General features: G+C 39.9%; 1 protein-coding gene across 8 annotated transcripts in view; it reads right to left on the bottom strand.

Moving 5' to 3' along the window:
- The window catches only part of AKAP9 (A-kinase anchoring protein 9), a 187756-nt gene that overhangs the window by 10508 nt on the left and 163314 nt on the right, over positions 1-13934 (bottom strand). For 5 of the 8 annotated variants that reach the window (XM_039526343.1, XM_039526345.1, XM_039526349.1 and 2 more), the window contains 11 exons: positions 12771-13277; positions 12257-12320; positions 10626-10747; positions 9762-9953; positions 7139-7327; positions 6827-6983; positions 5697-5916; positions 4903-5053; positions 3196-3864; positions 2163-2377; positions 117-225 (listed from right to left, as the gene is read on the bottom strand). In XM_039526343.1, coding sequence (XP_039382277.1) covers positions 117-225; positions 2163-2377; positions 3196-3864; positions 4903-5053; positions 5697-5916; positions 6827-6983; positions 7139-7327; positions 9762-9953; positions 10626-10747; positions 12257-12320; positions 12771-13277 — 2595 coding nt within the window. The remainder of the gene's footprint in view (positions 1-116; positions 226-2162; positions 2378-3195; positions 3865-4902; positions 5054-5696; positions 5917-6826; positions 6984-7138; positions 7328-9761; positions 9954-10625; positions 10748-12256; positions 12321-12770; positions 13278-13934) is intronic. The other 3 variants (XM_039526344.1, XM_039526346.1, XM_039526351.1) reach the window with 1 other exon arrangement.

The raw sequence follows: 13934 nt of genomic DNA, 5'->3' as shown, positions 1-13934 counted from the left end.
CAAAGCTGACAGGTAAAAAGGAAAGGATTTACAGCACTCTTTCCCAATGTTAAATGAACACAGACTATAGTTAACTTTTCACTGTATAAGTTTACCAAAAGTGATTAACTTCTCACCTCTTCTAGTTGGGACAATCCAGGTAATGTTCCCAACAGTAAAAGAACATCTTCAATATTACTTTGTACCTCAATAAAGTTGTCATCATCTGCTGTTTCAAACTGTAACCTGGAATGAAAATAGCAAATATTTATAGTGTATGCAGTATAATACAATGTAACTACAGTGAAGTATATAGTTCTATAAAGTACTAGATTTCTACAGTTCTATAAAGTACTAGATTTCTACGGTTCTGAAGAAAGGCACAGGGAAAGTGATTGAAATTTCAAAAGTAAACAATGCCATGATGAACTCAATTCTCACAAAGTAGAACTGTCTTTTTCTGGTTATTGAATTTGTTTTTTAGCAAGCACCGCTTTCAGTTTTCTGTAGACACTGTTCGTAAATACAGACATTTTGAAAAGCTGGCCATTTCTCAGACACTCACAGTCCAAAAGGGTTTAATAACATTACAAAGTGCTCAGTTTCCCATTTCAGCACCTAAATTAAGCTGGCCAGCGTTTAAACAGCACTCGGCACTAAGCAGCTACTGTTGTTTGGAAGGGGAGCTTTACAGTGCTGAGAATCCTTGGACTTTTGGACCCTAAGTCTCCCCAAAATTCTTAAATCATTGTGACCAATTGTATTTGAGACATTTTCAGAAGTGCAGAATATGTTCAAAGTACACCTCTACCCCGATATAACGCTGTCCTTGGGAGCCAAAAAAATCTTACCACATTATAGGTGAAACCGTGTTATATCGAATTTGCTTTGATCTGCCGGTGTGCACAGCCCCGCCCCAGTGGAGCACTGCTTTACCGCGTTATATCCGAATTCATGTTATATCGGGTCGCGTTATATCAGGGTAGAGGTGTATTGCACTTCACACTAAGTTTTTCTGATAGTAAATCAGTGTAATAGCAGAATCAAAAACGGATTCACCCTGGGCTTCCATGCTGCTGGTGTCACAAATAAAGTCCCCTCTTAGCAAGGTGGTAGTCAGTAAAAGAAGGTTCAGGAATGTCAATCTGAATGAGTATTTTGCAAATAAAATTCACAATTTATAGAGTCCCTGATAATCCTTTTTGTTTCACCATGAATGTTCAAAGCATTACTGAATACAAGAATTACTCAGTTCTTTTTAGGGGTTTTCCACCTACATCAAGCTCAAGTAACCCCCTCCCACCTTGCATAAGAAGCCTCCATTTTTGTCGGAACTAACGAAGGATTACACTAAGTGTTAATATTTAGAACTGGATTCACTACTTTGTGATCCAGTTTTACGCTGGTGTAACTTGACTAAAGTTACACCACATAAAACTAGAGCAGTGGTCTCCAACCTTTTTACACCCAAGATCATTTTTTGAATTTAAGGGCAACCCAGGATCTACCCCGCCCTTTCCCTGAGGCCCCGCTCCTTCCCCAAAGCCCCACCCCACTCACATCATCCTCCCCCCTCTGTCACTTGCTCTCCCCGACCCTCACTCACTTTCACTGGGCTGGGATGGGGCGTTGGGGTTTGGGGGGGGTCCTCTGGGCTGAGCCTGGGGCAGGGGTTCAGAAGGGGGTGAGGGTGTGTAAGCTCTGGGAGGGAGTTTGGGTGCAGGACAGGGCTCCAGACTGGGGCAGAGTGTTGGGCTTCAGGAGGGGGTACGGGGTGCTGGCTCTGAGAGGAGGGTCAAGGCTGAGGGTTGGGGTGCAGAAAGGAGTATGGGGTGCTAGCTCCGGGAGGGGCTCAGGGCTGGGAGTGTAGGAGGGGGTTCCGGGTACAGGAGGGGTTGCTGGCTCCAGGAGGGGCTCAGGGCTAGTCTGGGGTGCTGGCTCTGGAAGGGGACTCAGGGCTGGGAGTTGGGGTGTGGCCTCCTGCCGGGTAGCACTTACCTCCGGCGGCTCCCGGTTGGCAGCACTGCCAAAGATCGCAATCAACTGGGAGATCCTCTAGGATCGACCAGTTGGTGACCACTGAACTAGAGTAACACAGGAATGGAAATTCTGATTCAAGTGCCAAGATGCTACAGTTTGTTGGCTGCTGCTAACAAAAACATGTAGCTGAAGATGCATCTAACCTGCTGGTGGCTTTGTGTGCCAATTGTTTCAGCTTTGAAGATATGTTTTGTAGCTTTTGTCTGATGTTCTCCAGAACTTTACTTCCTTCACTTAGATCACCTTCTCCTTTCACTTCAGTCAGCGTGGGGTAGGTTGATTCATTCATTTCAACGCCTTCCATTTTCTGCTGTAGAACCCAATTTCTTGTTCTCTCATTGGATGTATCCCAAGTAGTCTGCATATGTATGTATAAAAATGCAAATGGTACATGTATTTCAATTGAAAAACACTTAAAATGTAACCAGTTCTAGGTCAAATTACAGAAAATAAAATGCATGTTGAGTCAAATTCTACACTGAATTATGCCCCATGTAACCCTATTTACTTGAATGAGGTTGTATGTGGTCTGAGTCAGTACAGAGTTTTGTCCATTATTCCTCACCTTTAGCAAGTATATGGTATTTCCAACACACACTCCTAAACACATGGCCACATTTTGGTTTATGTGGGGTTATACACCCCTTCCAAATGGGCCCAGATATACCCTGAAAAAATGGTGTTACTAGGTTCTGTATTGTGCCTGAGGCCAATCCTATGCACAATCACCTGGAGCATTCCTGAATAGGAATAATTTATTCAATGGGCTGGGTGCTGGGACTACATCTTGGTCTGCTTGGCAATGGATATATGTATGCGGACATACAGTCAGGCTTTGCTTACTTCTCCCGTTGCCACTCTCAGTTACCCCCCTCTGTGATTTCAATTGCACAGGACACGTGGAGTGGTGTCACTAGATCTTCCTGGCGTAGGCAGAATTGGAGTGGTCTAATGCTCCTGCCCATGATTTTGGCAGCCATGCTGTGCCTCACCAGCCAGGATTTAGCCCAAAGCAAGGAGAATCTCCAAAAGACTGAATTAAAAGAGTAGCAAATGAATCTGATGAAAATTGCTCTTCAACTTTACTGGCCATCTAATCAAACTAGAGATTTAAGAGCACAGTGACAACTTCAGAATTCAGCTCAGTGTTACACATTTTTCTAAGCTCTACTGTACCTCATTGAGATTCTGGCACATTGCTCTTTCAGCTTCCTTTTTTCCCTCCCTTGCCTGTTCTTTTTTCTGTAGCTCCTGTATTAATTCCTGCAACTTCTTTGCCTCATGCTCTAGTTTATGAACCTGTTGTCTCTTCTCTCCAAGCTGCCAGCGAAGATCTTCCACTTTGGACTCCAGTTCATGTACTTTCTTCTGTGCTAATATGTTAGCGTCCTGTTCTGTTTGCAGCGTCTTCCTCTGAATCTGCCTCTCCTTTTCCATCTGTTGCCTCATTTGCACAGAGTCAAGTTTATACCTCTCCATCTCACTGACTAACTCTACTATATGGTCATGTTTTTCATCCATTTGTTTCTGTAAATCTTTAAGTAACTCTTTAGTTGGTTTGTGTGTTCCATCCTGCCCCTTATCTTCAACACTCTGAAGCTGAGCACACAGTTCTTTCTCCCTTTCTAGGGCACTGCTCATTTCAAGAGCTCGGACTTTCTCTGATTCAAGTAGCACCTGAAGCTCAGAGTTACGGCCTTGTTCATGTGACAGCTGGGCTGCATTCAGAACTTCCTGGGATTCAATTTTCTGTTGCAGGTCACCGGACAGCTGCTTCTCTTGTTCCAAAAGTTTATTTAATTGTAAATTCTTTTGGTTTTGATCCTCAAGAGAAATTTTCAAATCCTTCAATAAGAAAATAAAAGAAAGTGACTGGTTATATTCATTTAAAATATGCCCTTTTGCTGAAAATGTAAAGTATTTAAATCTAGACAATTTCCTTTAATGCCATGAATCTTGATTAAAAAACAAACATTAAATACTATAGAGAGCCAAATTCTGCCATACCCAGTGCCTTGAGAGGTAGCATGGATGCTGGGAAATGCATCCTCTGCCACAGGAGTCCTGCCAGCCAGGATAGGATTCCATATGGTGGGCCCTGGTACACAATGCTTAAAACAGGACCAGCAATGTGCACCTCTGTATAGTGCTGTGTACATTCTAGCCAGATGTGGGGGCTGTGTCTGCTGCCTTGTCAGCCAATACATCTCTTTGAAGATGTAGTATATGCAGGCTGACCCCTTTCCTATTCATATCGGAAACACCATTGGTGTGATACAAAGCCAGCTGAAATTCATATGAAGACTCCCATTGATTTCAACGGGCTTTGCATCAGGTCCTTTCTGCCCCGCTGCTTGTGTGGGAGTGATTCTGTACACCAGGGTTTCTCAAACAGGGGTCGCTGCTTGTGTAGGGAAAGCCCCTGGCGGGACAGTGTGTTTACCTGCCCCGTCGGCAGGTCCGGCCAATTGCGGCTCCCACTGGCCGCAGATCGCTGCTCCGGGCCAATGGGAGCTGCTGGAAGTGGCAGACAGTAAGTCCCTTGGCCTGCGCCGCTTCCAGCAGCTCCCATTGGCCTGGAGCAGCGATCCGCGGCCAGTGGGAGCCGCGATCGGCCGGACCTGCCGACGGGGCAGGTAAACACACCGGCCCGGCCCGCCAGGGGCTTTCCCTACACAAGCGGCGACCCCTGTTTGAGAAACCCTGCTGTACACCTTCTTCCAACTCCAGTGAATATACTGCAGCAGCAGAGGGGAAAATCTAGCCAATAGATTGCACAGTACATTAATCAAAAGGTAAGCTGGGATGAAATGTTAGAGAAAATCTGAAAGTATTTGTATATTTTTTAATGCTGAGGATAATTTGAAAGCAAAGATAGGGTACCTCTAGCTCTTCTCTTCCTCTTTCTTCATTGCGTTCCATTTTAGCTTTCTCCTTTTCCAAAGCCCATTGAAGCTCTCTTGATTTTTTCTGTTCATTTGCCATTGTATCTTTTAACATATCTAGCTCAGCTGCTTTTTCTTTAACCTCAGTCCTAATAAAGATACACAGGCTACCTTTAGGATTATTGTTTTTGTCAAAAAGCAACAAACTACACGGGGGAAAAAAGCATTTAACATTAACACACATACAGAACTGCTTTTTAAATCAGTGTGTAGGAGGTACATTTGCAAAGTCAGTAAAGAGAATCTGTGAAAATTATTTCCTTAGCATGATTTTCCTACCCCGGTCACCTCTGCTGTTGACCTCAAAGCAAGAGTAATTAAGTCACATAAGCTACATGGAACTGCACATCACAAACTACCTGTAACTTTCTCACACTATGCCAGTCTCAGCATAAACTGTTTTTTTTCTTGCTATTGTGTTAATAAAATATTTAAAATTTTATATGTAATGGTCTAAAGTAAGTACAGAAATCTCAAAATACCTGTCCGTGGGTTGTGAAAGTATTTCAGAGGAAGCAATAAGTAAAACTAAGAAAAAGGAAGCTTTCCTTGTTTCCATAGGATTACATTTCAATTGGGATAATTGGATACTTGTCCTCAGCAATGTTTTATAGAAATCTTAAACTCAGATGGTAACAATTTTCTTAATAAAATTAATATGGTAATAAAAGGCAATACAAGAATGAACATCTAAAAGCCAATGAAGGAAGGGTTAGCCACTGAAAGCCACACCTGATGGTTTCCAAGTCTTTGAAGTGCTTGTGCTGGGCCTTAAGGGTTGTTTCAAGTTCTAGTTTAGCTTGGGCAAGTTCATTCGTCAGTTCTGAAACCATCATTCTCTCAGAATTCAGCTGGTCTTGAAGTTCAGCCGCTCTGTCCTTCACACTATGGAGCTCCACTTGCATCTCCAGTATCTGAGACTGCTTCTGCTGCATGTTGTACTCCAGTATTTCTAGAGATAACATCATTAATATGGAACTTACCCAGGTAGCATTCTACAAACAACGTTCCTCATTTGGGGTGAAATTTGCCCCTGTGCATACAAACATCAAAATTACTCTTGCTCCACATAAGCTTTCCAAATGGTGCCTAGGCCCTGTGCCAGATCTGTGTACAGGAGTGAATTTTACCCTTTGTGAGGATCAGTTAAAACATAAATATTTGTTTAGCAGGACTTGAATGCACAATTATTTCAATTTCTTGTACCCAGCCTTTGGCTCCCACATGCCTTTAAGCTTGCAGGATCTGAGCAGGATCCAAATACTGTCTTTGAAAAGGGGCATGCTAAAATGACTCTAGTCCATTAACATTTTAAGAATTATAATTAGATAAAAATATACATTCTATAGATTATTTGGAAATATATAAAAAGACGGAGACATTTTGATATTGCCAAATATACTCATATGTAGAAAACATATTTGGCACAAAGCACAGAAAGGTTATAGTAAGTACACATCTAGTCTTTGAACATTTTTCTCTGTCAAGTCTATACATGACAATCTTAATCACTATCAATGACTACTCATTTTAAAGAGATACTCTCAAAGCTGTTAGACCTAAAACCTGAAGTACAGGCTCAGAAAAAATCCTGAAGGTGCAAACTTCAATATGGGTTCACTTTCAAAATCACTCAGCATCTCTTTAAATTAAGTAACAGAGGTAAGAGTTTGTAAGCAGAGAGATTATTTTAATTTTCAAAAGGTAGATTGGTCAGATAAGAGTGAAAGTTTTGAATCCTCACAATGACAGAGACAGAATGAAGGGCACAATCTGAGGAAATATACCTACACTCTATCTGTAAGCATATTTTTAAAAGTGTGTTTGAACACACATGCACAGGTATACACTTATAGTATTACCACATAAAGAACCTTGACTTTTTGGATCAATCTCTTGTTCTCTCTTTGGATTAATTTTTCTATTATTCATCTGAGTGCGCAGTACTTGAATTTCCATTAGCAAACTTCTTCTATCTGCATTCTGAATGAAGTCCATTGCCGTTCTCTGGCTAATAACCTGTTAGTGTTACAAATTTAAAAGTAAAACTCCAAAAAGTAATTAATGCAACACTTAATAAAGGAAACAGTTGCTTTGTAATGCTTTCCCACTGCATTTATACATCAGAGATTAAAATGTAACATGCTTTAAACAGAAGTAGTGTTTTGCCTCACCTGTTCTTGAAGTCTGTGCTCTAACTGGTTCATCAATACAATTGCATCCTTGGTACCCAGTTCTGCAAGTTCAGTTTGAAATGCTGCTAGAAGAACATCCTGTTCTCTCAGAAAGACTTGCTGAACAGCATGCAGAAGTTCACCTCGCCAGTCTGGAACACTTTCAGGAGATTCACAGTCCACATAAATCTACAGTGGGATAAAAGTGACTAAGTATTTAACAGAATTGCAAGTATACTGATTATGTTAAATTATAATTTTATGTGTGCAGAGTCAGTGGAACACTAAACTACTTTCATTCAACAGATACAATTTGTGTCTGTGCACATACAGATTTGTGTGTGTATATGTACTTACCGTATACATGCAATTATTCTCTCTGTATGCATAAATACTACTTACTGCATGCAAACTGACATTTGCATTTTTCACAGATCCCTATATTTGAAAATTTGACACCAGGTAGCAATATTCTGTTTTATATTGCATCAGATTCTCCTTTTAGTGGTATAGCTTTTAAGTTGGAACTCTATGCACTGACTATTACAGCACTATGTGGTACTGTACCACACCACTGAGTGTATACTGTACTAATGGTTTTCATGGAGCAGAGTTAATCTTGGTTACATTTTGTAGTGACACTGCCAGATTCTTTGACTTATTCCTTTCCCTTTGTGCCGTACAGGCAGTGCAACAGGCAAGGAAACTACCCGCATATCTGAAGCAGGGAATACACTTTGTGTAAGGCTCCTCAGAGGGCATGGAGCCAGTGTACCTTGCTCCTTAGCCAATCCCCTGCAGCCCTAAACATAGAAGATGTATTGGGGATGCACTCCAGCTAGCCCCAGAGCTGGTAAACAATCCCTTGCAGACCACTGACACCTGGGGTGGAGAAGAGCAGAGAATCAAGGAATTGTAACTGCAAATCCTCGGTTGCAGCAGATAGACTATGCTGTTACTTACTATGGGCCTGATTCTGCCATCCTTACTCACATTGGTAGTATCTCACGCCATATCTAGGCCCATTGAAATCACTGAGCAAGGCACTATTCACGGTAAGTAAGAGTGGCAGAATTCATGAGTTGTTTTTTTAATTCGATTTCAGTTTATAAAAATGCATCCATCCATTGCTCTAGGAGCATGTACAAATAGGACTCAATGATCTGTCTCACATAACATCTTTCATAGTTATCTTACTTCTAGAAATGTTTGTAAAGGCTGGCTTACTATTCTGTACCTGGGTTCCCAGGGATTTTGTATTGTTAAAAGGTGAATTTCACTAACGGTTTATTTATTTATTTATTTATTTTAAATCTCTCAGGACTATTTTTTTAAATTTTGCAGTATATAGTATGATGTATATTTAGACTCTGATAAACAACACAATATCTTTGTTACAAAATAGAAGTCAGGCACAGATGGAGAAGGGTACTCTGAAATATTTGTAAAAGGTTTATACCCTTCCTCTTAAGGCCAATTTTCCAAATATAGCATCTAGATTGTGGCACGAACAAGCATTATAAATCACTAAAACATGAAATAAAATGAAATGAAACAACAAAATAAAGTCCATCTTAATAAAGATAAATATTTTTTTCCTCTCAGTGTAACTAAATTGGGAACACTCCAACATTTAAAACGAACATCTCCAATAACCAGCACAACAAGAGAGAACGTTGGGCAAAATTGTAATGCAGAGGCAATATGAACATCTGATTGGAAGAACAGCTGTAAGGTTCAAGTGCATTATATTAAAAAATACCAAATTCTCAAGTTCTCCTAGTAGAAAGAAAGTATTGATTATATCTGGCCCAATTCTGTTAGGTGTTGAGTACTCTCACCTCCCACTGATCTGAATGGCCTCGTCTAGAATTGGATTTAAAGGTATGTTATTAGATTGTGTTGTTAGATCTATCCAAATAAGACGTTCTAAAACTCTAGTCAAAATAAAGTAAATTGTACTGCAGCATATCCTGAACTGGCTGAGTTAAAACCTAGGCTCCTCTCTAGGCTTTAACTCAATCAGTTTAGCACATGCTAAAGCAGTGGTTCTCTGGGGTTACACAGAGGTCTTCCATGGGTACATCAATTCATCTAGATAATTGCCTATTTTACAACAGGCTACATAAAAAGCACTAGCAAAGTCAGTACAAACTAAAATTTCATACAGACAATGAGTTGTTTATACTGCCCTATATACTATACACTGAAATATAAGTACACTATTTATATTCCAATCAATTTATTTTATAATGTTGTGGCAAAAATGAGAAAGTAAGCAAATTTTCAGTAATAGGGTGCTGTGACACATTTGTATTTTTATGTCTGATTTTGTAAACAAGTAGTTTTTAAGTGAGGTGAAACTTGGCGGTACACAAGACAAATCAGACTCCAGAAAGGGGTACAGTAGTCTGGAAGGTAGAGACCACTGTGTTAAAGTATACATTTCTGGAAATTTGCTGAAGATTCGGAAAAATTCAGTTTTGGTTTGACCCAAACCAAATTCCACCCCCCTATTTTTTGGGGCTGCCAGTGAACCAAAAAATCAGTTATTCACACACCTCTAGTTTCAAATGCTGCTGTATAAATTATTTTGATCTGAGTTTTATAATATTGTTTGTACCTCAGTTTCCCTATGCAGTTGCATTTGTGTAATTAAATCCTTCAAAGATGAAACAGTGCTCAGAAAAGTTTTCCTTTCCTCAAGCCATGATTCTGGCCCTTGTTTAAGAGACAGTATATCCCTTTCACTGTCAGGAAATTCAGTGAGAGACAGCACCTGTACGCCTTCATGATGCACTGCTCGTAGCAAACCCTATAACAATAATATAAGAAAAAAATTATAATACTGACAGTCATAATAGTGATCTTGACTCATGAGCACTAGAATTTGGCATCAAAACGAATCAGAAAAAGGAGGCTGGTTATGCAAGAGAAAGCATATTTATAAGTAGCTTGGTGAATATGATTAATGTTGAGACTAGAAATACAGAAAGTGCCTGATTATTTAGTAGGGTTTTAGAAATATATATATTCCCCCCACACTCCCCCAAAACAAATATTGCTGTAGTCCCTGAAGTTCATTACAAAAAAAATCTATTAGATCAATACTACAAATTTAAACTGAGTTCTCTACATAAACTTATATTTTAAAAGTTAAATCCTGGAAAGTTTCCATTCAAATTTTGAAACTCGCATATGGGCTAGGGCTAGCACACAAGATTGGTGGCAGGAGACACATTCTTCTTTATAATGGTTAGAAATGAAAATAACATTCTTATTTGTTAAAATTATTTATATAGTTCTGGCCTTTGCTGGTAGCCAACATGTTATATAGTGGTGATATCTGAAAAATGCAATTAAATAATTTTTAAATATCTATACAGGGCACTTCATCCCAAAAAGAGAAGATCTACATTTCAGACAGTATTAAGGAGCTTTAAAATGATCTTGTTTTGAAGTAAAAATTACATCAGCTCTAATTTACCTTTATTTTCTTTGGAAGCAGATCTGTTGAAGTTTCATCATCTTCTCCTAGTCCTTCTGATACTATGTCAGATCCCTGGCTCTGGGTGAGATAAATTCCTTGACTCCAGTCCGAACTAGAGTCTAAAATAAAAGGAAAAAACAATAAAGTTGAATTGCTTGGAAACCTTTAAATAACAGATAACAAAAAAGGACTTCTGTTTCTTGGTTGTTCGGACAAGTGGTTGCATAAAATCTACTTTTACGCTTTTCTTCTTTGCTTTCAAAACACAGCAGCAAAGAAAATCATTTAAAATTCTGGGAGACAGAATCAAGACATTTATCTGAACACTACATAAACCTTTTGCCAACTGACCCTTCTGAGTATCTGTAGTCTCTGCCTCCAGTTGAATCTATACCTCCACCCCGATATAACACGACCCGATATAACACGAATTCGGATATAATGTGGTAAAGCAGTGCTCTATGGGAGCGGGGCTGCGCACCCCAGTGGATTAAAGCAAGTTTGATATAACACAGTTTCACCTATAACATGATAAGATTTTTTGGCTCCCGAGGACAGCGTTATATCGAGGGAGAGGTGTACTTCCTATTTGCTACTGTAGGATAGAGTGTGTTAATTTTTATGGTAAAAATTTGATGGGTCTGACTCACTCCTGTTGGTGCACATACTCAGATCACACCTGTCTGCAGCCATGGAAAGAGGTGCACGTGAGGAGACACTAATATTGCCACCATGAGAGATTTTGCCAGCAGCCTGCAGTTTTAAATTCCATTCAGGGCTGAGGAGACTGCCCTGGATTAACGCTGAAATCAGTATGAAGAAAGGATGGAGGGACTCTGCCCAGGCAGAAGGAACCAACTTCCAATTTCTTTCCTCAAGGCAGCTCCATGCCCCCTCTGTCACACACACGTTTCTGTCCTAGAGTAATGAAGAGTCACATAGAGATATAATGCTCTTTGTCTTTCCCAGATCTGCCAGCGTTTGAGTACTATGGGATTTTGTTTTGATTTTCACTGCTGCTCCTGTTGTAATTCCTTTTGTTATTGCAGGTTGCTTTTTGTTTTGCTTCTTGGGCTACAGGTCTCAATGCAAGGAGTTCCTTTAACACAGAAGCCTATCAGGCAAACAGGGAGTGAAGATCAAGGTCCTGCTTACAAGTTGGGTTTGAATTGGATCAAGTTTTCAATACAGACACTTGATGTTCCTATGGGAAGATCGTGGGTAAAGAATAAGGGGAAGATTCTGCCTTTATAGGAGGCAAAAACTAAAGCATTTTGGGAAGAACACTTGATGATGGTATTACATGTTGCTTATGCTGTGTTTTTTCTGAACTTTAAGTTTTTTGCTGTGCTGCTGCTGCATGCTGGAAGTAGAGGAGAAAAGCATCAAGTAAGTATCTGTTGCATCTTTAATAAAATCCTGACTTTGGTCCAAGGTCACAGTAGAAAAGTCATAATTAATAAGAAGGAAGCCTGCAAGATTGATATTTTACCTTGTCAGGTGACTTCAGTTTCCATTGTGCTAGGATTAAAGTAATGCACAGCTACTTTTGTTTTCTATCATACAAACAATTTAATTTATAATACTATTATGGGAAATATGAAGGCTATAAAACAATTGTCTCTCACCACTAGAACATCCATCTCTGGCCATATAAGATGCAGTGTGTGGTAACCCAGAAATTGGGACTGCCTATATTTGGAAAAGAAAACATTTAAAACTTTGCAAAAAACACAACCTGACACATAAGGGCCCAGATTAATCAGAAGAGAGCAGCTGAACAGAGGACCACATGGGCTACTCCCTCCTAATCACCCGGCAGTATAGATCCTCTCAAAAGGGGGCAGAAATGGGAAGGTTCATGGGCCAACACTTCTGCTTCACAAGTCTATTGAGCTGGCTGGACACAAGAGGGCAGCAGGTTGCTCCAACCTAAGGGATGGTAAAGCTGGGGAGGGATTTAGGAACTCTCCCTGAGGTGGAGCAACTCTACACAATTTCAAACACAGTATAGTGCCTTAATGGCACAGTCTTCCATGATTAAGGGGACTCAAAATAGGAACCCTACTTAGGAGTAGCATGAACTAAAACATTCTTTATAAAATACAGAATGACAGAATAAAAAAAAATTACAATATATACCTCTTTAGCTCTCAAAGTTTCTATGACGTCCTTCAAAGCATTACATTCATCTGTTAATACCTGGACTGCAACAAACTGCTCTCTCTTCAATGCTTCAGATTCAGAAATATGCCTGGTTTCCATGTCCATGATTTCAGCAGCATGGAGTTCTTGCATTTGGTCAATTTTATCGGTAAACTCTCTTATGACCTCTGCAACCTCCTCTGATGAATATTCATTTTGTAAATCATTTTGGATTTCTGCATTTTTAACAAGGATCTGTAAAGTTTGGTTGGAGCTATTGATTTGCATAGTCTTATCAGTCTGAGATGATGAACTTTTTCTGGTGAAAGTTGGGTCTTCTTTGGTAGAAACATTATCTGGTTTGTCAACATCCTTTCTGTTGTCAAGTTCTGCTATTTCTTCTTCCTTTCTCATATAATCTGCAAGCTTCTTTTCCGCTTCAACTAGGTTGTCCTGGACTCGGTGTAGCTCTTCTTGAAGATGTGTCATACTTGTTTCTCTTACCTAAAGATATAACAAATTTGAATTGCGGATACCCAAATACCTTTAAAGAACCAAGTTTAGTATTTTTAAATGCTCTATACCAGGGATCGGCAACCTTTCAGAAGTGGTGTGCCGAGTCTCCTTAAATTAGAGTGAATAAATGGTATCACGTGCCAGTAATACATTTTAACGTTTTTAGAAGGGCTCTCTCTATAAGTCTATATTATATAACTAAACTATTGTTGTATGTAAAGTAAACAAGGTTTTTTAAAATTAAATTAAAATGCTGATCTTATCAGTTTAGTGCAGTGGTTCTTAACCTGGGGTGCACGCACCCCCTGGGGGTGTGAGATGCCATTTCTGGGGGTGCGAGACGTGAGATTTTTTTAGAAGGGAAATCATTGAAAACACAAATTAAGCACAGACACATAAGTACAACTACTTTGTTTCATCAAACCTATGTATTTATTAACATTATTCATGTTTTAACAATTACTGTAATATACAAGCAAAGTTTTTAAGTTTTCAAGTTTTTAAGCTAATTGTAGTGTAATTTTTTATAAGGGATGCAGAGCGCTGGGACCGGGCCAGGAGCAGAGCCCTGGGCTGGCTGCCGGTACCCCAGGCCGGCAGGAGGGCTGAGCGGGGCTGGAGGACCATACCCCAGCTGGCAGGGGG

This window comes from Mauremys reevesii, linkage group 2, assembly GCF_016161935.1.
Source record: "Mauremys reevesii isolate NIE-2019 linkage group 2, ASM1616193v1, whole genome shotgun sequence".
Classification (NCBI taxonomy): Eukaryota; Metazoa; Chordata; order Testudines; family Geoemydidae; genus Mauremys; species Mauremys reevesii.
The sequence above is the reverse complement of the archived record's forward strand: the minus strand, read 5'-3'. Positions and strand labels throughout refer to the sequence as shown.